At 43.3% G+C, this 25713-nt stretch overlaps 1 protein-coding gene across 1 annotated transcript in view; it reads right to left on the reverse strand.

Moving 5' to 3' along the window:
- Positions 1-25247, reverse strand: part of GRIN2C (glutamate ionotropic receptor NMDA type subunit 2C) — a 143657-nt gene extending 118410 nt beyond the window's left edge. The window contains exon 1 of the mRNA XM_069752370.1: positions 24838-25247. Within this exon, the coding sequence (XP_069608471.1) occupies positions 24838-25239 (402 nt within the window). The 5' untranslated portion in view covers positions 25240-25247. The remainder of the gene's footprint in view (positions 1-24837) is intronic.
- Positions 25248-25713: the final 466 nt, after the last annotated feature.

Below are 25713 nucleotides of genomic sequence, written 5' to 3' on the forward strand. Positions count from 1 at the left end.
AAGCAACCCCAAAACATCAGGGAACCTCCGCTATGTTTGACTGTAAGGACAGTGTTCTTTTCTTTGAATGTCTCTTTTTTTCTCCTGTAAACTCTATGTTGATGCCTTTGCCCAAAAAGCTCTACTTTTGTCTCATCTGACAAGAGAACATTCTTCCAAAACGTTTTAGGCTTTTTCAGGTCAGTTTTGGCAAACTCCAGCCTGGCTTTTTTATGTCTCGGGGTAAGAAGTGTGGTCTTCCTGGGTCTCCTACCATACAGTCTCTTTTCATTCAGACGCCGACGGATAGTACGGGTTGACACTGTTGTAACCTCGGACTGCAGGGCAGCTTGAACTTGTTTTGATGTTAGTCGAGTTTCTTTATCCAACATTCTCACAATCTTGCGTTGAAATCTCTTGTCAATTTTTCTTTTCCGTCCACATCTAGTGAGGTTAGCCACAGTGCCATAGGCTTTAAACTTCTTCATGACACTGCCCACGGTAGACACATGTTGTGAATTCTGCTTTTGAGCTCCCTCTGGTGGTAGCAGATGGTAATGCAGTTGTTTCTGGGCTGCAGTCTTGGACAGGTGTATCTGCTAATTGCAGTTCAGTCTGGGGTATTTAGGCGTGCAGGACTCATTAGTCCTTTCCAGTTGTCAATGTCTTTTGGGATATGAGTGATCTCTGCCTGGCTTCTCCTGCTTGGCTGCTATTTCAGCAAAGATAAGTGTCTGTTTATTTTTCTGTGGCACACTGCTGTGTGCTTGTTTTTGATTGTATTCCTGCTCAGAATGTAGGATTCACTGCAGTTGAAGATTTACGCTCCTATGTCTTTAGTTAGATGGAGGAAGTTTTTGTATATTCTGCTGTGGATATTTTTGAAGGGTTTTAATACTGACCGCACAGAACTCTGTCCTATCCTGTCCTATTTTAGCTAGAGTGGCCTCGTGTGCTAAATCCTGTTTTTTCTGCCTGTGTATGTTTTTCCTCTCCGACTCACCGCCAATATTTGTGGGGGGCTGTCTATCCTTTGGGGTTCTGCTCTGAGGCAAGATAGTATTCCTATTTCCATTTTTAGGGGTATTTAGTCCTCCGGCTGTGACGAGGTGTCTAGGATTGTTAGGTACACTCCACGGCTACTTCTAGTTGCGGTATTAAGATCAGGTTTGCGGTCAGTATAGTGACCACCTACTTCAGTGAAAGTTTTCATGCTGCTCCAAGTTCACCGTATCATAACAGACACAGGAACATTCAGGTCTTTGGAGATGGACTTGTAGCCTTGAGATTGCTCATGCTTCCTCACAATTTGGTTTCTCAAGTCCTCAGACAGTTCTTTGGTCTTCTTTCTTTTCTCCATGCTCAATGTGGTACACACAAGGACACAGGACAGAGGTTGAGTCAACTTTAATCCATGTCAACTGGCTGCAAGTGTGATTTAGTTATTGCCAACACCTGTTAGGTGCCACAGGTAAGTTACAGGTGCTGTTAATTACACAAATTAGAGAAGCATCACATGATTTTTCGAACAGTGCCAATACTTTTGTCCACCCCCTTTTTTATGTTTGGTGTGGAATTATATCCAATTTGGCTTTAGGACAATTCTTTTTGTGTTTTTTCATTTAAGACAATTTAAAAGAAGATAATAATACCAAAGAATTTGTATTTGCAATCATTTTCAGGAAGAAAATGAGTATTATCTGTCAGAATTGCAGGGGTGTCAATACGTTTGGCCATGATTGTATATATATATATGTATATATATATATATATATATATATATATATATATATATATACATATACAGTTAGGGCCAGAAATATTTGGACAGTGACACAAGTTTTGTTATTTTAGCTGTTTACAAAAACATGTTCAGAAATAAAATTATATATGTAATATGGGCTGAAAGTGCACACTCCCAGCTGCAATATGATAGTTTCCACATGCAAATCGGAGAAAGGGTTTAGGAATCATAGCTCTGTAATGCATAGCGTCCTCTTTTTCAAGGGACCAAAAGTAATTGGACAATGGACTCTAAGGGCTGCAATTAACTCTGAAGGCGTCTCCCTCATTAACCTGTAATCAATGAAGTAGTTAAAAGGTCAGGGGTGGATTCCAGATGTGTGGTTTTGCATTTGGAAGCTGTTGCTGTGAGCAGACAACATGCGGTCAAAGGAACTCTCAATTGAGGTGAAGCAGAACATCCTGAGGCTGAAAAAAAAGAAAAAATCCATCAGAGAGATAGCAGACATGCTTGGAGTAGCAAAATCAACAGTTGGGTACATTCTGAGAAAAAAGGAATTGACTGGTGAGCTTGGGAACTCAAAAAGGCCTGGGCGTCCACGGATGACAACAGTGGTGGATGATCGCCGCATACTTAATTTGGTGAAGAAGAACCCGTTCACAACATCAACTGAAGTCCAGAACACTCTCAGTGAAGTAGGTGTATCTGTCTCTAAGTCAACAGTAAAGAGAAAACTCCATGACAGTAAATACAAAGGGTTCACATCTAGATGCAAACCATTCATCAATACCAAAAATAGACAGGCCAGAGTTAAATTTGCAGAAAAACACCTCAAGAAGCCAGCTCACTTCTGGAAAAGTATTCTATGGACAGATGAGACAAAGATCAACCTGTACCAGAATGATGGGAAGAAAAAAGTTTGGAGAAGAAAGGGAACGGCACATGATCCAAGGCACACCACATCCTCTGTAAAACATGGTGGAGGCAACGTGATGGCATGGGCATGCATGGCTTTCAATGGCACTGGGTCACTTGTGTTTATTGATGACATAAGAGCAGACAAGAGTAGCCGGATGAATTCTGAAGTGTACCGGGATATACTTTCAGCCCAGATTCAGCCAAATGCTGCAAAGTTGATTGGACGGCGCTTCATAGTACAGATGGACAATGACCCCAATGTTCTGATAGGTAATTCAGTATCACTATGGACATGGAGGTCAGAGCACATACAGTGATCTGACAATAACCCAAAATAATAGAACGAGCTCTGAGACGTGGGAACTCTGCAGACCGCAATCCCTGATCCTCTCCAAACACAACTAGAGGCAGCCGTGGATTGCGCCTAACGCTCCCTATGCAACTCGGCACAGCCTGAGAAACTAACTAGCCTGAAGATAGAAAATAAGCCTACCTTGCCTCAGAGAAATACCCCAAAGGAAAAGGCAGCCCCCCACATATAATGACTGTGAGTAAGATGAAAAGACAAACGTAGGGATGAAATAGATTCAGCAAAGTGAGGCCCGATATTCTAGACAGAACGAGGATAGGAAAGATAACTTTGCGGTCTACACAAAACCCTAAAGAAAACCACGCAAAGGGGCAAAAAGACCCTCCGTACCGAACTAACGGCACGGAGGTACACCCTTTGCGTCCCAGAGCTTCCAGCAAAACAAATAGACAAGCTGGACAGAAAAAATAGCAACAAATAGCAAAGAAGCACTTAGCTATGCAGAGCAGCAGGCCACAGGAATGATCCAGAGAAACACAAGTCCAACACTGGAACATTGACAGGAAGCATGAATCAAAGCATTAGGTGGGGTTAAGTAGAGAAGCACCTAACGACCTCACCAGATCACCTGAGGGAGGAAACTCAGAAGCAGCAGTACCAGTTTCCTCCACAAACGGAAGCTCCCAGAGAGAATCAGCCGAAGTACCACTTGTGACCACAGGAGGGAGCTCTGCCACAGAATTCACAACAGTACCCCCCCTTGAGGAGGGGTCACCGAACCCTCACCAGAGCCCCCAGGCCGACCAGGATGAGCCACATGAAAGGCACGAACAAGATCGGGAGCATGGACATCAGAGGCAAAAACCCAGGAATTATCCTCCTGAGCATAACCCTTCCATTTAACCAGATACTGGAGTTTCCGTCTTGAAACACGAGAATCCAAAATCTTCTCCACAATATACTCCAATTCCCCCTCCACCAAAACCGGGGCAGGAGGGTCAACAGATGGAACCATAGGTGCCACGTATCTCCGCAACAATGACCTATGGAAGACGTTATGTATGATAAAAGAATCTGGGAGGGTCAGACGAAAAGACACAGGATTAATAACCTCAGAAATCCTATAAGGACCAATGAAACGAGGTTTAAACTTCAGAGAGGAAACCTTCATAGGAATATGACGAGAAGATAACCAAACCAGATCCCCAACACGAAGTCGGGGACCCACATTAGCGAAACGTTGAGCCTTCTCCTGGGACAAGGTCAAATTGTCCACTACATGAGTCCAAATCTGCTGCAACCTGTCCACCACAGTATCCACACCAGGACAGTCCGAAGACTCAACCTGTCCTGAAGAGAAACGAGGATGGAACCCAGAATTGCAGAAAAATGGCGAAACCAAGGTAGCCGAGCTGGCCCGATTATTAAGGGCGAACTCAGCCAAAGGCAAAAAGGACACCCAGTCATCCTGATCGGCAGAAACAAAGCATCTCAGATAGGTTTCCAAGGTCTGATTGGTTCGTTCGGTCTGGCCATTAGTCTGAGGATGAAAAGCCGAGGAAAAAGACAAGTCAATGCCCATCCTACCACAAAAGGCTCGCCAAAACCTCAAAACAAACTGGGAACCTCTGTCAGAAACGATATTCTCTGGAATGCCATGCAAACGAACCACATGCTGGAAGAACAATGGCACCAAATCAGAGGAGGAAGGCAACTTGGACAAGGGTACCAGATGGACCATCTTAGAAAAGCGATCACAGACCACCCAAATGACTGACATCTTTTGAGAGACGGGAAGATCTGAAATAAAATCCATAGAGATATGTGTCCAAGGTCTCTTCGGGACCGGCAAGGGCAAAAGCAACCCACTGGCACGAGAACAGCAGGGCTTAGCCCGAGCACAAATCACACAGGACTGCACAAAAGAACGCACATCCCGCGACAGAGATGGCCACCAAAAGGATCTAGCCACTAACTCTCTGGTACCAAAGATTCCAGGATGACCAGCCAACACCGAACAATGAACCTCAGAGATCACTTTATTTGTCCACCTATCCGGGACAAACAGTTTCTCCGCTGGACAACGATCAGGTTTATTAGCCTGAAATTTTTGCAGCACCCGCCGCAAATCAGGGGAGATGGCAGACACAATTACTCCTTCCTTGAGGATACCCGCCAGCTCAGATAAACCCGGAGAGTCGGGCACAAAACTCCTAGACAGAGCATCCGCCTTCACATTTTTAGAGCCCGGAAGGTACGAAATCACAAAGTCAAAATGGGCGAAAAACAGCGACCAACGAGCCTGTCTAGGATTCAAACGCTTAGCAGACTCGAGATAAGTCAGGTTCTTATGATCAGTCAATACCACCACGCGATGCTTAGCTCCTTCAAGCCAATGACGCCACTCCTCGAATGCCCACTTCATGGCCAGCAACTCTCGGTTGCCCACATCATAATTCCGCTCAGCAGGCGAAAACTTCCTGGAAAAAAAAGCGCATGGTTTCATGACTGAACAATCAGAACCTCTCTGCAACAAAACAGCCCCTGCTCCAATCTCAGAAGCATCAACCTCGACCTGGAACGGAAGAGAAACATCAGGTTGACACAACACAGGGGCAGAAGAAAAACGACGCTTCAACTCTTGAAAAGCTTCCACAGCAGCAGAAGACCAATTGACCAAATCAGCACCCTTCTTGGTCAAATCGGTCAATGGTTTGGCAATACTAGAAAAATTGCAGATGAAGCGACGATAAAAATTAGCAAAGCCCAGGAACTTTTGCAGACTTTTCAGAGATGTCGGCTGAGTCCAATCATGGATGGCTTGGACCTTAACAGGATCCATCTCGATAGTAGAAGGGGAAAAGATGAACCCCAAAAATGAAACCTTCTGCACACCAAAGAGACACTTTGATCCCTTCACAAACAAAGAATTAGCACGCAGGACCTGAAAAACCGTTCTGACCTGTTTCACATGAGACTCCCAATCATCCGAGAAGATCAAAATGTCATCCAAGTACACAATCAGGAATTTATCCAGGTACTCTCGGAAGATGTCATGCATAAAGGACTGAAACACTGATGGAGCATTGGCAAGTCCGAATGGCATCACTAGATACTCAAAATGACCCTCGGGCGTATTAAATGCAGTTTTCCATTCATCGCCTCGCCTGATTCGCACCAGATTATACGCACCACGAAGATCAATCTTGGTGAACCAACTAGCCCCCTTAATCCGAGCAAACAAATCAGATAACAAAGGCAAGGGGTACTGAAATTTAACAGTGATCTTATTAAGAAGGCGATAATCTATACAAGGTCTCAGCGAACCATCCTTTTTGGCTACAAAAAAGAACCCTGCTCCTAATGGCGACGATGACGGGCGAATATGCCCCTTCTCCAGGGATTCCTTCACATAACTGCGCATAGCGGTGTGCTCAGGCACGGATAAATTAAACAGTCGACCTTTTGGGAATTTACCACCAGGAATCAAATTGATAGCACAATCACAATCCCTATGCGGAGGTAGGGCATCGGACTTGGGCTCATCAAATACATCCCGGTAATCAGACAAGAACTCTGGAACCTCAGAAGGGGTGGATGACGAAATTGACAAAAATGGAACATCACCATTTACCCCCTGACAACCCCAGCTGGACACCGACATGGATTTCCAATCCAATACTGGATTATGGGCTTGTAGCCATGGCAACCCCAACACGACCACATCATGCAGATTATGCAACACCAGAAAGCGAATATCCTCCTGATGTGCAGGAGCCATGCACATGGTCAGCTGGGTCCAGTATTGAGGCTTATTCTTGGCCAAAGGCGTAGCATCAATTCCTCTCAATGGAATAGGACACTGCAAGGGCTCCAAGAAAAACCCACAACGCTTAGCATATTCCAAGTCCATCAAATTCAGAGCAGCGCCTGAATCCACAAACGCCATGACAGAATATGATGACAAAGAGCAGATCAAGGTAACGGACAGAAGAAATTTTGACTGTACCGTACCAATGGTGGCAGACCTAGCGAACCGCTTAATGCGCTTAGGACAATCAGAGATAGCATGAGTGGAATCACCACAGTAGAAACACAGCCCATTCAGACGTCTGTGTTCTTGCCGTTCAACTCTGGTCAAAGTCCTATCGCACTGCATAGGCTCAGGTTTAAGCTCAGGTAATACCGCCAAATGGTGCACAGATTTACGCTCACGCAAGCGTCGACCGATCTGAATAGCCAAAGACATAGACTCATTCAAACCAGCAGGCATAGGAAATCCCACCATGACATCCTTAAGGGCTTCAGAGAGACCCTTTCTGAACATAGCTGCCAGCGCAGATTCATTCCATTGAGTGAGCACTGACCATTTTCTAAATTTCTGGCAATATACCTCTATCTCATCCTGACCCTGACAAAGAGCCAGCAAATTCTTTTCTGCCTGATCCACTGAATTAGGCTCATCGTACAGCAATCCGAGCGCCAGGAAAAACGCATTGATATTACTTAATGCAGGATCTCCTGGCGCAAGAGAAAATGCCCAGTCCTGAGGGTCGCCGCGCAAAAAAGAAATAATAATCAAAACCTGTTGAACTGGATCACCAGAGGAACTAGGTTTCAAGGCCAGAAATAACTTACAATTATTTTTGAAACTCAGAAACTTAGTTCTATCTCCAAAAAACAAATCAGGAATAGGAATTCTTGGTTCTAACATAGATTTCTGATCAATAGTGTCTTGAATCTTTTGTACTCTTGCCGAGAGCTGATCCACACATGAAGACAGACTTCTAATGTCCATCGCTACACCTGTGTACTGAACCACCCTAATGTCTAGGGGAAAAAAAAGACAAAACACAAAGCCAAGAAAAAAAAATGGTCTCAGAACTTCTTTTTTCCCTCTATTGAGAATCATTAGTACTTTGGGCTTCCTGTACTGTTCTGATAGGTAATTCAGTATCACTATGGACATGGAGGTCAGAGCACATACAGTGATCTGACAATAACCCAAAATAATAGAACGAGCTCTGAGACGTGGGAACTCTGCAGACCGCAATCCCTGATCCTCTCCAAACACAACTAGAGGCAGCCGTGGATTGCGCCTAACGCTCCCTATGCAACTCGGCACAGCCTGAGAAACCAACTAGCCTGAAGATAGAAAATAAGCCTACCTTGCCTCAGAGAAATACCCCAAAGGAAAAGGCAGCCCCCCACATATAATGACTGTGAGTAAGATGAAAAGACAAACGTAGGGATGAAATAGAATCAGCAAAGTGAGGCCCGATATTCTAGACAGAACGAGGATAGGAAAGATAACTTTGCGGTCTACACAAAACCCTAAAGAAAACCACGCAAAGGGGCAAAAAGACCCTCCGTACCGAACTAACGGCACGGAGGTACACCCTTTGTGTCCCAGAGCTTCCAGCAAAACAAATAGACAAGCTGGACAGAAAAAATAGCAACAAATAGCAAAGAAGCACTTAGCTATGCAGAGCAGCAGGCCACAGGAATGATCCAGAGAAACACAAGTCCAACACTGGAACATTGACAGGAAGCATGAATCAAAGCATTAGGTGGGGTTAAGTAGAGAAGCACCTAACGACCTCACCAGATCACCTGAGGGAGGAAACTCAGAAGCAGCAGTACCAGTTTCCTCCACAAACGGAAGCTCTCAGAGAGAATCAGCCGAAGTACCACTTGTGACCACAGGAGGGAGCTCTGCCACAGAATTCACAACATCCCAAGCATACAGCCAAAGCTACCCAGGAGTTCATGAGTGCCAAAAAGTGGAATATTCTGCAATGGCCAAGTCAATCTCCAGATCTAAACCCAATTGAGCATGCAATTCACTTGCTCAAAGCCAGACTTAAGACGGAAAGACCCACAAACAAGCAAGACCTGAAGGCTGCGGCTGTAAAGGCCTGGCAAAGCATTAACCCCTTCCCGACCCATGACGCCACGTAGGCGTCATGAAAGTCGGTGCCAATCCGACCCATGACGCCTATGTGGCGTCATGGAAAGATCGCGTCCCTGCAGGCCGGGTGAAAGGGTTAACTCCCATTTCACCCGATCTGCTGCGACAGGGGGAGTGGTAGTTTAGCCCAGGGGGGGTGGCTTCACCCCCTCGTGGCTACGATCGCTCTGATTGGCTGTTGAAAGTGAAACTGCCAATCAGAGTGATTTGTAATATTTCACCCATTATAACGGGTGAAATATTACAATCCAGCCATGGCCGATGCTGCAATATCATCGGCCATGGCTGGAAATACTAGTGTGCCCCCACCCCACCCCACCGATCGCCCCCCCAGCCCCCCGATCTGGCCGGTACACTGCTCCGGCACCCCTCCGTCCAGTGCTCCGCTCCCCCCCGTGCTCTTGTCCGCTCCCCCCGTGCTCCAATCACCCCCCGTGCTCTAATCACCCCCCCTGCACTCCGATCCACCCCCCGTTCTCCGTTCCACCCCCCCGTGCTCCGTTCCTGCCCCCGTGCTCCGTTCCAGCCCCCCGTGCTCCGTTCCACGCCTGCCGCGCTCCGATTCCCCCCCCCGTGCTCCGTTCCCCCCCCGTGGTCCCCCCCACCCCATCATACTTACCGATCCTGCCGGGGTCCCGTCCATCTTCTCCCTGGGCGCCGCCATCTTCCAAAATGGCGGGCGCATGCGCAGTGCGCCCGCCGAATCTGCCGGCCGGCAGATTCGTTCCAAAGTGCATTTTGATCACTGAGATAGATTATATCTCAGTGATCAAAATAAAAAAAATAGCAAATGACCCCCCCCCACTTTGTCACCCCCATAGGTAGGGACAATAAAAAAATAAAGAAATTTTTTTTTTCCACTAATGTTAGAATAGGGTTAGGGTTAGGGTTAGGGGTAGGGTTAGGGGTAGGGTTAGGGTTAGGGTTAGGGTTAGGGGTAGGGTTAGGGGTAGGGGTAGGGGTAGGGTTAGGGCTAGGGTTAGGGTTTCGGTATGTGCATACGAATTCTGGTCCTCTGCGGATTTTTCCACTGCGGATTTGATAAATCCGCAGTGCTAAGCCGCTGCGGATTTATGGCGGATTTACCGCGTTTTTTCTGCACATTTCACTGCGGTTTTACAATTGCGATTTTCCATTGGAGCAGTTGTAAAACCGCTGCGGAATCCGCACAAAGAAGTGACATGCTGCGGAATGTAAACCGCTGCGTTTCCGTGCAGTTTTTCCGCAGCATGTGTGCAGCGATTTTTGTTTCCCGTAGGTTTACATTGAACTGTAAGCTCATGGGAAACTGCTGCTTTTCCGCAGCATGTGCACATACCTTTAGAATTAGGCCATGTGCACACGGTGCGGATTTGGCTGCGGATTGGCCGCTGCGGATTCGCAGCAGTGTTCCATCAGGTGTACAGTACCATGTAAACATATAAAAAACCAAATCCGCTGTGCCCATGGTGCGGAAAATACCGCGCGGAAACGCTGCGTTGTATTTTCCGCAGCATGTCAATTCTTTGTGCGGATTCCGCAGCGTTTTACCAAAAAGGAAACAGAGAAGCACATTGCTAAGGAGAGTAAAACTAATCCCAAACTGTTCTTCAACTATATCAATAGTAAAAGAATAAAAACTGAAAATGTAGGCCCCTTAAAAAATAGTAAGGAAAGAATGGTTGTAGATGACGAGGAAAAAGCTAACATATTAAACACCTTCTTCTCCACGGTATTCACGGTGGAAAATGAAATGCTAGGTGAAATCCCAAGAAACAATGAAAACCCTATATTAAGGGTCACCAATCTAACCCAAGAAGAGGTGCGAAACCGGCTAAATAAGATTAAAATAGATAAATCTCCGGGTCCGGATGGCATACACCCACGAGTACTAAGAGAACTAAGTAATGTAATAGATAAACCATTATTTCTTATTTTTAGGGACTCTATAGCGACAGGGTCTGTTCCGCAGGATTGGCGCATAGCAAATGTGGTGCCAATATTCAAAAAGGGCTCTAAAAGTGAACCTGGAAATTATAGGCCAGTAAGTCTAACCTCTATTGTTGGTAAAATATTTGAAGGGTTTCTGAGGGATGTTATTCTGGATTATCTCAATGAGAATAACTGTTTAACTCCATATCAGCATGGGTTTATGAGTAATCGCTCCTGTCAAACCAATCTAATCACTTTTTATGAAGAGGTAAGCTATAGGCTGGACCACGGTGAGTCATTAGACGTGGTATATCTCGATTTTTCCAAAGCGTTTGATACCGTGCCGCACAAGAGGTTGGTACACAAAATGAGAATGCTTGGTCTGGGGGAAATTGTGTGTAAATGGGTTAGTAACTGGCTTAGTGATAGAAAGCAGAGGGTGGTTATAAATGGTATAGTCTCTAACTGGGTCGCTGTGACCAGTGGGGTACCGCAGGGGTCAGTATTGGGACCTGTTCTCTTCAACATATTCATTAATGATCTGGTAGAAGGTTTACACAGTAAAATATCGATATTTGCAGATGATACAAAACTATGTAAAGCAGTTAATACGAGAGAAGATAGTATTCTGCTACAGATGGATCTGGATAAGTTGGAAACTTGGGCTGAAAGGTGGCAGATGAGGTTTAACAATGATAAATGTAAGGTTATACACATGGGAAGAAGGAATCAATGTCACCATTACACACTGAATGGGAAACCACTGGGTAAATCTGACAGGGAGAAGGACTTGGGGATCCTAGTTAATGATAAACTTACCTGGAGCAGCCAGTGCCAGGCAGCAGCTGCCAAGGCAAACAGGATCATGGGGTGCATTAAAAGAGGTCTGGATACACATGATGAGAGCATTATACTGCCTCTGTACAAATCCCTAGTTAGACCGCACATGGAGTACTGTGTCCAGTTTTGGGCACCGGTGCTCAGGAAGGATATAATGGAACTAGAGAGAGTACAAAGGAGGGCAACAAAATTAATAAAGGGGATGGGAGAACTACAATACCCAGATAGATTAGCGAAATTAGGATTATTTAGTCTAGAAAAAAGACGACTGAGGGGCGATCTAATAACCATGTATAAGTATATAAGGGGACAATACAAATATCTCGCTGAGGATCTGTTTATACCAAGGAAGGTGACGGGCACAAGGGGGCATTCTTTGCGTCTGGAGGAGAGAAGGTTTTTCCACCAACATAGAAGAGGATTCTTTACTGTTAGGGCAGTGAGAATCTGGAATTGCTTGCCTGAGGAGGTGGTGATGGCGAACTCAGTCGAGGGGTTCAAGAGAGGCCTGGATGTCTTCCTGGAGCAGAACAATATTGTATCATACAATTAGGTTCTGTAGAAGGACGTAGATCTGGGGATTTATTATGATGGAATATAGGCTGAACTGGATGGACAAATGTCTTTTTTCGGCCATACTAACTATGTTACTATGTTACTATGTTACACCTGTTCCTCAATAGGAATCCGCAGGTGAAATCCGCACAAAAAACACTGGAAATCCGCGGAAAACCCGCAGGCAAAACGCAGTGCCTTTTACCCGCGGATTTTTCAAAAATGGTGCGGAAATATCTCACACGAATCCGCAACGTGGGCACATAGCCTTAGGGTTAGGGTTGGAATTAGGGTTGTGGTTAGGGTTGTGATTAGGGTTATGGCTACAGTTGGGATAAGGGTTAGGGGTGTGTTGGAGTTAGAATTGAGGGGTTACCACTGTTTAGGCACATCAGGGGTCTCCAAACGCAACATGGCGCCACCATTGATTCCAGCCAATCTCGTATTCAAAAAGTCAAATGGTGCTCCCTCACTTCCGAGCCCTGACGTGTGCCCAAACAGTGGTTTACCCCCACATATGGGGTACCAGCATACTCAGGATAAACTGCGCAACAATTACTGGGGTCCAATTTCTCCTGTTACCCTTGTGAATCTAAAAAAATGCTTGCTAAAACAAAATTTTTGAGGAAAGAAAAATGATTTTTTATTTTCACGGCTCTGCATTGTAAACGTCTGTGAAGCACTTGGGGGTTCAAAGTGCTCACCACATATCTAGATAAGTTCCTTGGGGGGTCTAGTTTCTAAAATGGGGTCACTTGTGGGGGGTTTCTACTGTTTAGGCACACCAGGGGCTCTGCAAACGCAATGTGACGCCCGCAGACCATTCCATCAAAGTCTGCATTTCAAAAGTCACTACTTCCCTTCTGAGCCCCGACGTGTGCCCAAACAGTGGTTTACCCCCACACATTGGGTATCAGCGTACTCAGGAGAAACTGGACAACAACTTTTGTGGTCCAATTTCTCCTGTTACCCTTGGGAAAATTAAAAAATTCTGGGCTAAATAATTATTTTTGAGGAAAGAAAACGTATTTATTATTTTCACGGCTCTGCATTATAAACTTCTATGAAGCACTTGGGGGTTCAAAGTGCTCACCACACATCTAGATAAGTTCCTTTCGGGGTCTAGTTTCCAAAATGGGGTCACTTGTGGGGGGTTTCTACTGTTAAGCCACATCAGGGGCTCTGCAAACGCAACGTGACGCCCACAGAGCATTCCATCAAAGTCTGCATTTCAAAACGTCACTACTTCCCTTCTGAGCCCCGACGTGTGCCCAAACAGTGGTTTACCCCCACACATGGGGTATCCGCGTACTCAGGAGAAACTGGACAACAACATTTGGGGTCCAATTTCTCCTGTAACCCTTGGGAAAATAAAAAATTCTGGGCTAAATAATTATTTTTGAGGAAAGAAAACGTATTTATTATTTTCACGGCTCTGCATTATAAACTTCTATGAAGCACTTGGGGGTTCAAAGTGCTCACCACACATCTAGATAAGTTCCTTTGGGGGTCTAGTTTCCAAAATGGGGTCACTTGTGGGGGGTTTCTACTGTTAAGCCACATCAGGGGCTCTGCAAACGCAACGTGACGCCCACAGAGCATTCCATCAAAGTCTGCATTTCAAAACGTCACTACTTCACTTCCGAGCCCCGGCATGTGCCCAAACACTGATTTACCCCCACATATGGGGTATCAGCGTACTCAGGAGAAACTGGACAACAACTTTTGGGGTCAAATTTCTCCTGTTACCCTTGAGAAAATAAAAAATTGCAGGCTAAAAGATCATTTTTGAGAAAATAATTTTTTTTTTTTTTTTCATGGCTCTGCGTTATAAACTTCTGTGAAGCACTTGGGGGTTCAAAGTCCTCACCACACATCTAGATTAGTTCCTTTGGGGGTCTAGTTTCCAAAATGGGGTCATTTCTGGGGGATCTCCAATGTTTAGGCACACAGGGGCTCTCCAAACATGACATGGTGTCCGCTAATGATTGGAGCTAATTTTCCATTTAAAAAGCCAAATGGCGTGCCATCCCTTCCGAGCCCTGCCGTGCGCCCAAACAGTGGTTTACCCCCACATATGGGGTATCAGCCTACTCAGGACAAACTGGACAACAATATTTGGGGTCCAATTTCTCCTATTATCCTTGGCAAAATAGGAAATTCCAGGCTAAAAAATCATTTTTGAGGAAAGAAAAATTATTTTTTATTTTCATGGCTCTGCGTTATAAACTTCTGTGAAGCACCTGGGGGTTTAAAGTGCTCAATATGCATTTAGATAAGTTCCTTGGGGGGTCTAGTTTCCAAAATGGGGTCACCTGTGGGGGAGCTCCAATGCATAGGCACACAGGGGCTCTCCAAACGCGACATGGTGTCCGCTAACAATTGGAGCTAATTTTCCATTCAAAAAGTCAAATGGTGCGCCTTCCCTTCCGAGCCCTGCCGAGTGCCCAAATAGTGGTTTACCCCCACATGAGGTATCAGCGTACTCGGGAGAAATTGCCCAACAAATTTTATGATCCATTTTATCCTACTGCCCATGTGAAAATGAAAAAATTGAGGCGAAAATAATTTTTTTGTGAAAAAAAAGTACTTTTTCATTTTTACAGATCAATTTGTGAAGCACCTGAGGGTTTAAAGTGCTCACTAGGGATCTAAATAAGTTCCTTGGGGGGTCTAGTTTCCAAAATGGGGTCACTTGTGGGGGAGCGCCAATGTTTAGGCACACAGGAGCTATCCAAACGCGACATGGTGTCCGCTAACGATGGAAATAATTTTTCATTCAAAAAGTCAAATTGCGCTCCTTCCCTTCCGAGCCTTACCATGTGCCCAAACAGTGGTTTACCCCCACATGTGAGGTATTGGTGTACTCAGGAGAAATTGCCCAACACATTTTAGGATCCATTTTATCCTGTTGCCCATGTGAAAATGAAAAAATTGAGGCTAAAAAATTTTTTTGTGAAAAAAAAGTACTTTTTCATTTTTACGGATCAATTTGTGAAGCACCTGGGGGTTCAAAGTGCTCACTATGCATCTAGATAAGTTCCTTGGGGCGTCTTGTTTCCAAAATGGGGTCACTTGTGGGGGAGCTCCAATTTTTAGGCACACGGGGGCTCTCCAAACGTGACATGGTGTCCGCAAAAGAGTGGAGCCAATTTTTGATTCAAAAAGTCAAATGGCGCTCCTTCCCTTCCAAGCCCTGCCGTGTGCCCAAACAGTGGTTTACCCCCACATATGAGGTATCAGCGTACTCAGGACAAATTGGACAACAACTTTCGTGGTTCAGTTTCTCCTTTTACCATTGGGAAAATAAAAAAATTGTTGCTAAAAGATAATTTTTGTGACTAAAAAGTTAAATGTTCATTTTTTCCTTCCATGTTGCTTCTGCTGCTGTGAAGCACCTGAAGGGTTAATAAACTTCTTGAATGTGGTTTTGAGTACCTTGAGGGGTGCAGTTTTTAGAATGGTGTCACTTTTGGGTATTTTCAGCCATATAGACCCCTCAAACTGACTTCAAATGTGAGGTGGTTTCGTTGTAAAAATGAGAAATCGCTGGTCAAATTTTAACCCTTATAACTTCCTAACAAAAAAAAATTTTGTTTCCAAAATTGTGCTGATGTAAAGTAAACATGTGGAAAATGTTATTTATTAACTATTTTGTGTCACATATCTCTCTGGTTTAACAGAATAAAAATTCAAAATGTGGAAATTGCGAAATTTTCAAAATTTTCGCCAAATTTCCGTTTTTATCACAAATAAACGCAGAATTTATTGACCTAAATTTACCACTAACATGAAGCCCAATATGTCACGAAAAAACAATCTCAGAACCGCTAGGATCCGTTGAAGCGTTCCTGAGTTACTACCTCATAAAGGGACACTGGTCAGAATTGCAAAAAACGGCAAGGTCTTTAAGGTCAAAATAGGCTGGGTCATGAAGGGGTTAAGAAGGAGGAAACCCAGCGTTTGGTGATGTCCATGGGTTCCAGACTTAAGGCAGTGATTGCCTCCAAAGGATTTGCAACAAAATATTGAAAATAAAAATATTTTGTTTGGGTTATGTTTATTTGTCCAATTACTTTTGACCTCCTAAAATGTGGAGTGTTTGTAAAGAAATGTGTACAATTCCTACATTTTCTATCAGATATTTTTGTTCAACCCTTCAAATTAAACGTTACAATCTGCACTTGAATTCTGTTGTAGAGGTTTAATTTCAAATCCAATGTGGTGGCATGCAGAGCCCAACTCGCGAAAATTGTGTCACTGTCCAAATATTTCTGGCCCTAACTGTATATATAAATATATATATATATATATATATATATATATATATATATATATATATATATACATGTATACATATATACATGTATAAATGTATATATAGACTGTATATATGTTTTTATATTTGAGCCCATGGATCTATTCTATGTCCATTTTGCAAGCCGGCGAGAAAATCTTGCTGTACGGATGCCATACGGATTATATACAGAGGTTTACATGCGCAAAATATGCAGCCACACCTTGCCAACGGATGACATACGAATCACTGTTCAGGGAACATTTCTTCGTATTTGGTCTGTTAAAAACGGACCGTACTTTTATACATTGTGTGTGACTCCAGCCAATGGCTTTACTCTAGTCTCTGGTTTAGGTCTGTGTTTAATCTTACACAGCCAGGCATACAAAGAAACTCCAGCTCTGCTGCCTAAAAACCAACACTGACACACCCAACCCTTAGGCTAGGTTCCCATTGCGTTATGGCGGTACGTTTAACGGACTACGTTACACCGCGGCATAATGCGGTGTAATGTAGTCCGTTAACGCCGCCATTGCTTGTAATGGCGAACGCATCACTAGCGCACGCCCACATTGGGCGTGCGCTAGTGATGTGCCATCATTTGAGTGATGGACCTCGAACACTGCTTGCAGCGTTCGCGGTCCATTCCTCGCTAGCGCAGATCAGGGATCTGCGCTAGCGGGATCGGCAAACGCGATCCATTTTGGGACATTGCGTTAGCGCAGTCCGTAGCGCTATGCTCTAAACGGACTGCCCTAACGCAATGTGAACCTAGCCTTACCTACAGGATTAAATGTGAATCATGGCCATAGGCAACTTGCAAGACCCGGATTGGTGGGAGAGATCCACCCCACTACCTTTGGACAGATCTCTCCAAAAATAAAAAAAACAATATCAGGTTTTCCTAAATCTGACTTGATCAAATAGCTTGACCCAGTCCACACTTACTATTATTTGCATTGTAACCACAGCTGTGGCTGTAATTACAACGCTCTCCAGCGGGTTCAATATGTTTCTGTGCACATCCTGGGGGACACATAACAACCCTCGTATACGATTCTCATCACTGCCTCACAGTATACAACACATTAAAAAAATAAAAATACCATACAAAAATCATATACTGTGGTTACCCTATTCAAGAAAACATTACACTTGCATGGTAGCATTGTTTCTATTTATATCATAATTACAAGCAGTTACCATTGTATTACCATCAATAATGATACATTAGATCGCATCTATGATTCAAACTTGTTGGGTAACTGGGTACACCTTACAATTGAACATCCTCCTTCAGTCCCCACAACAATGTAGAGCTCTGACCTCCTCTATTCCAATGAAGAGGAATTACATCACGTCCCCTCCAATGACACTGCGCAAAGAGTTTAGATATGGTTGAAGAGTTGCTATTCACACTATCTGACAGCTACTTGCACATGCGTATCTTTTATAGAGAAGTAGCATAGCATAGATGGTGTATTGAACATTGATTTCTATGAATATCATTAAGACTACAGTGAAAATAAAATAACAGTTGATGTAAATTTTTCTATTATAACTGCTGTCACTCACTGGCAACTGTAATGGAACCTGTCACATTGTACATGAGGTGACCGGTGCACAGCATGATATAGAGAAGACCAAATTTAACAAAATGATACATAGGTTTGATGGAATAGATTCATTATACCTTGTATCTCTGCATGCACAGTGATACAGGGAAGACTGTCAATCACAGAATAGGACCACCCATTGGACTCACGCATACAGACACCAGAAATTTTAATGAATAAAATGCAAGTTCCATTGAAACTTTTTCCCCAAAAATGTTTAACAATCTGATCAGCTGGTCTATGTCTGCCCGCAGATCAGATACCATGCTAAACATCATGACAGATTTCCTTTAAAACTTCTATCTCCCACAAAAGTTTCTGCATGCATTTTTTGCAAATATTGTGGGCCCGATTCATAAAAGCCTTCGCTCCACAATTCTGGCTTAAAGCTTTGGAAAGTCGCAAAATTTATGGACCTAAATTTTGTGCCTTTTGGTGAATTCATGTGAGTTTCTGTTATCTCTGCTGAAATGGGAGGTGGGAATGTGAGATTTTGGAGGAATTGGGGTCATAGTTTGAAAATCTAGCTGGGGACTATAGGGATAGTCCTGGTTAATCTGGTGCAGTCCTCCACTGGCTTCTTCCTATGTACACACATGAGACAGACCTCAGCTGGAGCGAAGCGATGAGTAGCCGCCAGGGACATCATCAGACTAGTCAGATATTTCCCTATAATCCTTGGCTTTTTAATGTTTTCTCTGAAACATTGTAGCATATCAGAGAAAATCATAGCTTGGCGCAGTCACGCAGCCAGGCTCTGATTCATGCTGCCCATCCATAAAAATTGTTAGTATTTCCTGTAGGGGACTTCATGATGTACTTGCTTGCATGATATAATATGGCTTTAAAAGATTGCTAAAATGCCACAACTGGAAATCTTTACTTTAATAAGTCTGGTCTAAGTAACAGCAGAGGAGTGTACAGCAAGATCTTTATATAATGCTCAGCATGAATGAGTACACCCAAGCAGATTTGTCAGAAAGCCTTTAGATTCCTTATGGAATTAACATTTTCCAAGGGAATACCATATTAAAGAATACTTCCACAGATGTAGCCCTTTAGTTGGAAACAATACTGGTTATTTTGCACACCCTAAAAAGTAATTTTCCTAAAATTAAAATTCATTTAAGGTCATGTTGCAAAAAAAGGAGTACCCCCCAATTTAGGTGTTAACCGCAAAACCAATGTTTACACTACAAAATTCTAATTCACAAGAATTCAACCACAGGTATGTCTAATTATTCATTAAAAAGATGTCTAGCAGACAGTCTATAAAAGAGTTAAACAAAAAGAAACATTTAGGGTATGTTCACACGTTCCTGATTTCCATCCTTTTTTTCTGCACTAAAAACCGCAGCTCTTGGCAGAAAACGCAGGTGCGTTTTTTGATGCGTTTTTTGATGCGTTTTTTAGTGCGTTTTTTAGTGCAGTTTTCTATGCAGAGTCTCTGTGTGTTTTCTAGGAAGTTTAGGGTTAATGGCTGAAAATACCCTAACCCTACCCCTAACCCTAACCCTACCCCTAACCCTACCCCTAACCCTAACCCTAACCCTACCCCTAACCCTAACCGTACCCCTAACCCTAACCCTATTCTAACCTTAGTGGAAGAAAAAAAATTCTTTATTTTTTTATTGTCCCTACCTATGGGGGTGACAAAAGGGGGGGGGGTCATTTGCTATTTTTTTTATTTTGATCACTGAGATAGATTATATCTCAGTGATCAAAATGCACTTTGGAACAAATCTGCCGGCCGGCAGATTCGGCGGGCGCACTGCGCATGCGCCCGCCATTTTGGAAGATGGCGGCGCCCAGGGAGAAGACGGACTGACGGACACCGGGAGGCCGGGTAAGTATAGGGGGGGAGATGGGGGCACGGGGGGGGCGTCGGAGAACGGGGGGGTGGCATCGGAGCATGGGGGGGTGGGATTGGGGCACGGGGGGGGCAGCCACACTGCAGCGGTTCTGCACCACAAACCGCAGTAAAACCCGCAGATATTTTTTTCATCTGCGGGTTTCACTGCGGGTTTGACCTCACAATGGAGGTCTATGGGTGCAGAACCGCTGCAGTTTCGCAAAAAGAAGTGACATGGTACTTCTTTTTTACCGCAGCAATTCAGTGCGGTTTTTTTTTAGAATTTCAGGATCATGTGCACAGTGGTTCCTGTTTTCCATAGGGTACAGTGTACTGTACCCTGCATGGAAAACAGCTGCGGAACCGCAGCGGCAAAACCGCTGCGGTTCCGCAGTAAAAAACGCACTGTGTGAACATGGCCTTATAAAGCTTTCCATGACAGGTCTTGGTCCTGCTCTGCCCCCCATCTACATTGAGGTTGTCTGACACCATGTTGAGATTTTCATACTAGTGGTTAGGACCATCCCTATTGGGATACACTTAGTCGCGGTGGGATCGGTTTTATACTTTTTTTTTCTAAATCAAAAACAGTGTTTACTAATATGCACTATTAATATGTGCTTACTGGTCATTTTGTTTCAATCTTAAAGGGTTTTGTCTATACAGGAGAGTTACTTAGCAAAGAAAACCTCTTCCCATATCAAGTTGTCAGCAATGGCATCACATTGAAGAGAAATGTCCCAAGATTTGGAAAAAAACAATTTGTTATACAAGAAAGATAAAGGCTACAAGATCAGCAATGCTTTATCAATCAGAATACTGTAGCAAAAGTGATACAAAAATGTAACAAAGATGGAACTGCAGCCATCTCACAGGGATGTCCAGGCTGATAACGGAAGTTAACACCTAAACAGGAACGTCTTCTGATGAGAAGAGTTGAAGAAAATCAAAATACAAGTTCACTGCAATTAGTTAAAGAAATAGAAAGTCACACCAGGGTGAGTGTTTCCCATGTCACAATACAGCGTACACTGCAGAGGAATAACATGCAAGAGTTATGCACTTGAAGGAAGCCTCTCCTAAAGCCCATGTACAAAAAAAACCCCACCTACAATTTGCCAGGCCCTGCGCTGAAAATATGAAGACTACTGGAACATGCACTTTTCTAACATGACAATGATCAAAAACGCACATCTAAGGCCACTGCTGCATTTTTGAAGAAGAATAGGGTGAAAGTGCTTCAATGGTCAAGTATGTCTCTTGATCTGAACCCAAGCAAACACCTATGTGGAATTCTGAAAAGGCAAGTTGAGCATCACTCTCCATCCAGCCTCTAAAAGAGGTTGTTCTTTAAGATTGGAAAAAGAGATGGTGCAATATATTGCCAACTGGTCCATTCCATGGCTAGAAGATTTGGTGCTGTCCTAATTTGAATAAGACTATGTACAGGGTAGGCCATGTATATGGATACAAGTAAATAAAATGGGAATGGTTGGTGATATCAACTTCCTGTTTGTGGCACATTAGTATATGGGAGGGGGAAACTTTTCAAGATGGGTGGTGACCATGGCGGCCATTTTGAAGTCAACCATTTTGGATAAAACTTTATTTTTTCTAATGGGAAGAGGGTCATGTAACATCAAACTTATTGAGAATTTCACAAGAAAAACAATGGTGTGCTTGGTTTTAACTTAACTTTATTCTTTCATAAGTTATTTACAAGTTTCTCTTTGTTTACAGCCATTGACATGTCACAGAGGTTAACATGTGAGGAGCGGATAGAAATTGTGTTGATGTCTGGTGAACGCAGTAACCGGGTCATTGCAGCAGATTTCAATGCAAAACACCCTACGCAAGAAAACTGTCACCATTCCCATGTTATTTAGCTGTATCCATATAAATGGCCCACCCAAAAAAGTTTGCCTCATCACTGAACATAACGTTCTGTGTAAACTGAGGGTCCTGTTCCAATTTTTGTTTTGCCCATTCTGCAAATTCAGCACGCCGATCTGGGTCATCCTTGTTGAGATGCTGCAGCAGCTGGATTTTGTAAGGGTGCCATTTGTGAGTAGCTAATATTCTCCGAAGGGATGTTCGACTGATACCCACATGCACCCGCAGTACATCTATCAACACTTTACATACACTCACAGCTCTGATCTACACAAATTATGTGCACTGCCAATTCCCATCTATGTTGGCAGCAGAGGTGTGAATGCATGTAATGTATGGATAGCAGAGCTGCAGGCCTGCCACCAGGAATTTCAAGGCTCCATACTGCAAAATTTTTAAGCCCCATTGAGACTCCGTCTAGGCTCCACCACCATTCCGCATCCACCCGGTGAACCTTCCACATTCCCACTGCCCACTCTTGGAAAACTCTACTTCTGCACCACGTCCTCACCAATTACACATTAACAGTTCCCATCAAACACCATATCACATACATAGCCATCAGCTGTGGTTTAAGCCAAATAATTTTTTAAGCTGCCACCACAACAAGGCAGACTCTTTTGGTATGGCCCTACTCTGTTCTAACTTTTTAACTCCTTAGTGACCAAGCCAATTTTGACCTTAATGCCCAAGCCAAATTTTACAATTCTGACCAGTGTCACTTTATGTGGTAATAACTCTGGAACAGTTCAATGGATCCCACTGATTCTGATAATGTTTTTTCATTACATATTGTACTTCATGAAAGTGCTAAAATTTGTTTGATAGGACTAGTGTTTATTTGTGACAAAATGGAAATTTGGTGAAGATGTAGAAAATTTATCAATTTTCAAACTTAATTTTTATGCCCTTAAAGCAAAGAGTCATATCATACAAAGTAGTTAATAAATACCATTTCCAACATGTCTACTATACATCAGCACAATTTTTGAAACATAATTTTTTTTTTGTTAGAAAGTTAGAAGGGTTAAAAGATGACCAGCGATTTAATTTTTCCAACATAATTTACAAAACCATTTTATTTTTGGGGACCACATCACATTTGAAGTGAATTTGAGTGGCCTATATGACAGAAAATACCCCAAAGTGACACCATTCTAAAAGCTGAACCCCTCAAGGTGCTTAAAACCACAGTCAAGAAGTTTATTAACCCTTCAGTTTCTTCACAGGAACTGAAGCAAGATGGAAGGAAAAAATTAACAGTAAACTTTTTTTCACAAAAAATTTACTTTAGACCCAAACTTTTTTATTTTCACAAGTATAACAAAAGAAGATGGACCACAAAATTTGTTGTGCAATTTCTCCTGAGTATGCCAATACCACACATGTGAGGGAAAACTACTGTTTGGGTGCACGACTGATCCAGCCATCAATGTAGTGACTATGCCAGATCAGAAAGTCCCCTATGTAGTTAATAGCAAACTAGCAGGTGGGTATTATTCTTAACTAACATGGTTTCTCTATCTAATATACTTAGATCCCTCTCTAATACTTCATGCAATAGGTCTTTCCTTATAGCGTTTGGTTTTGCCACACCTGGAAAATCGAGTCCGGTGTTGATCCCCACTTATGTCAAAGAGAAGAGGCGGAACCATCAAGATTCTGTCATGGTTCCACCCCTCAGGGTGTCTGGGATGCAGTTACTGACAGCTCGGCCATCCAATCCGGTACAGGAGCATGCTGAAGCTGTCAGTGTGTTGATTGACAGGTCAACTAGCAATCTGTGACTGGGAGGCGTCGGCTATCTCCAGGAGTTCAATAACTAGGGTGATTGCCATGCCTACTTAACTGTGCAGTGAGGTTTGTGCTCCCTGTGCCTTGAGTTCTGTATGCTTGATCTGTTGCCTGACCTTGGACTTAGATCTGACCATCCGCCTGTTTATGCTTAACCATTTCAGCTCTGATTCATTATCTTCACGGTACTTTGACCTTGGAACTTTACCTGACTGCGCTTTTGTCTCTTCCTTCTGTTTATGACGTACCCTCCTGGCTTCTGACCTTGGACTCCTTGACCACTCTGACTCACAGCTTGGCCGTGAGAAGTGAATAGTGTCACAGATTCATTCCCCTCTCTCCATGAATTCAATATTAGTCAAGGGGACTGCCTCTATGCAGCAAGCGTCCTTGCATGTTTTATCTAATTAAGGTTTAAAAATATATGTAATGCAAAAAAACAATCATTTTCCTGTGATTGGCTAAGTGCCTGTGTGTAGTCTTAATGCTTAAACAACTATGCAAAGCCTCTCCTGGCCCTGTCTTCAGCCATCATTGGAGGTACCCTTTAACCATGTACCAATTTTACTTTTTAATCTGATAAATGTAATTGCGTTTATAATGATTGTGTGTTTGTGTACCAATGGAAATGAAACTATATTGTGGTGCAAGTTTTATTATTTCTGCTATTTTCAGTTGTAAAAACCAGGACGTGGCTACAGCTTTAGCCTAGAGGATCAATAGAGTCTGTCCAAATACCAACAATGGCATTGCATTGTATCCATTAACTGAATGTGATGTGATCATGACATGGTGTCTGAAGGGCAGTACAGGCTGCTGCAAATGTTACTGACTGGATAAAACGTTGTCCTATGCTCGTTACAATCTACCATAATGGTAATGTCACTCAGCAGTCCGTTCAAGAATGTTAAAGCATAACACCAGGTAGATACAAAAAGGAAGCTCTTTGCTAGTGAAATATGCTCTATGTCAAATCATCAAAACGTTAATACTACACCAGGATAACCCAATGAGGTGTACAAAATTACAAATGAAGCTCAGATGCATCTGTGGGCAAACCTATGCTTGAAAGTGTTAAGAAAGTTTGTAAGTTCTCACAGGCAACAATTGCTTTCTTACAGTTTGCTGTGGGAAATTTTATTATGGTATGAGCTTACCTTTGGAGTCAATACCACAGCAGATCCTCCACTAATGCTAATGATTGGTACAAGTGTCTGAGAAGAGATGAAATCTAGGATTTGGGCGACAGCCTCTGTTCCAATATTGTCCTGAAACACAACCGCGTGGGCTCCTGTTAATGCCAGGCACAATTGGCGCAAGAGTGGTCCAGGGCCACTGTCATTTACAAGTACAGTAACCGTATGAATGTCAAGAGGTAGAGATAAGGATCCTTCTGGAATCAGGGGTCCTACCAACTCCATCTGTGGAAATGACCCACCAAATACCAGAGCAACATTCACCACAGGTCCTCCAGCTCGGGGAAGCAATGTTTCCATTACTACAGCACCACAACCAAGAGCACCAAGAAAAAGCCATCCCAGCGAATGGGCCACGGACATGGCAAAGGTGGAACCTACAAGAAGATATAAGTAAGAAGATATAAATGTGGTTATTCTTTCACTTTATGATATTCTAATATTAGTGATGTTGCAGTGCTGGAACTAACAACACAATTGTAGGGTTTTTTTTAATCTAAATGATAGAGGAGTGGACATTCCATTTGTTCAACTTGGGCAGCCACATAGGAGCTCAAGAAGTAGGTCTGTCCACTTATACCTCCAAAGCAGGTGGAATTGTGTATTATGATGAGCTATTTAACTGCAAAGGGCCCATATATTGTTTTTTCACATCGGCCCCCTTCTGTCTGTGTCCGCCCCAAGATGATAGAATAGTTATTTGCAATGTGATATGGAAGTTGTGTAGTGTAGAAGAGAAATCTTGCATACATGGAGATGGCATTTAAGTGACAGATAAAAGTATGTAACATTTCAGATAAATAGAAATTATAAAATACCAACATAATCACATTTAAC

Source organism: Ranitomeya imitator, chromosome 2, assembly GCF_032444005.1.
Source record: "Ranitomeya imitator isolate aRanImi1 chromosome 2, aRanImi1.pri, whole genome shotgun sequence".
Taxonomy (NCBI): domain Eukaryota; kingdom Metazoa; phylum Chordata; class Amphibia; order Anura; family Dendrobatidae; genus Ranitomeya; species Ranitomeya imitator.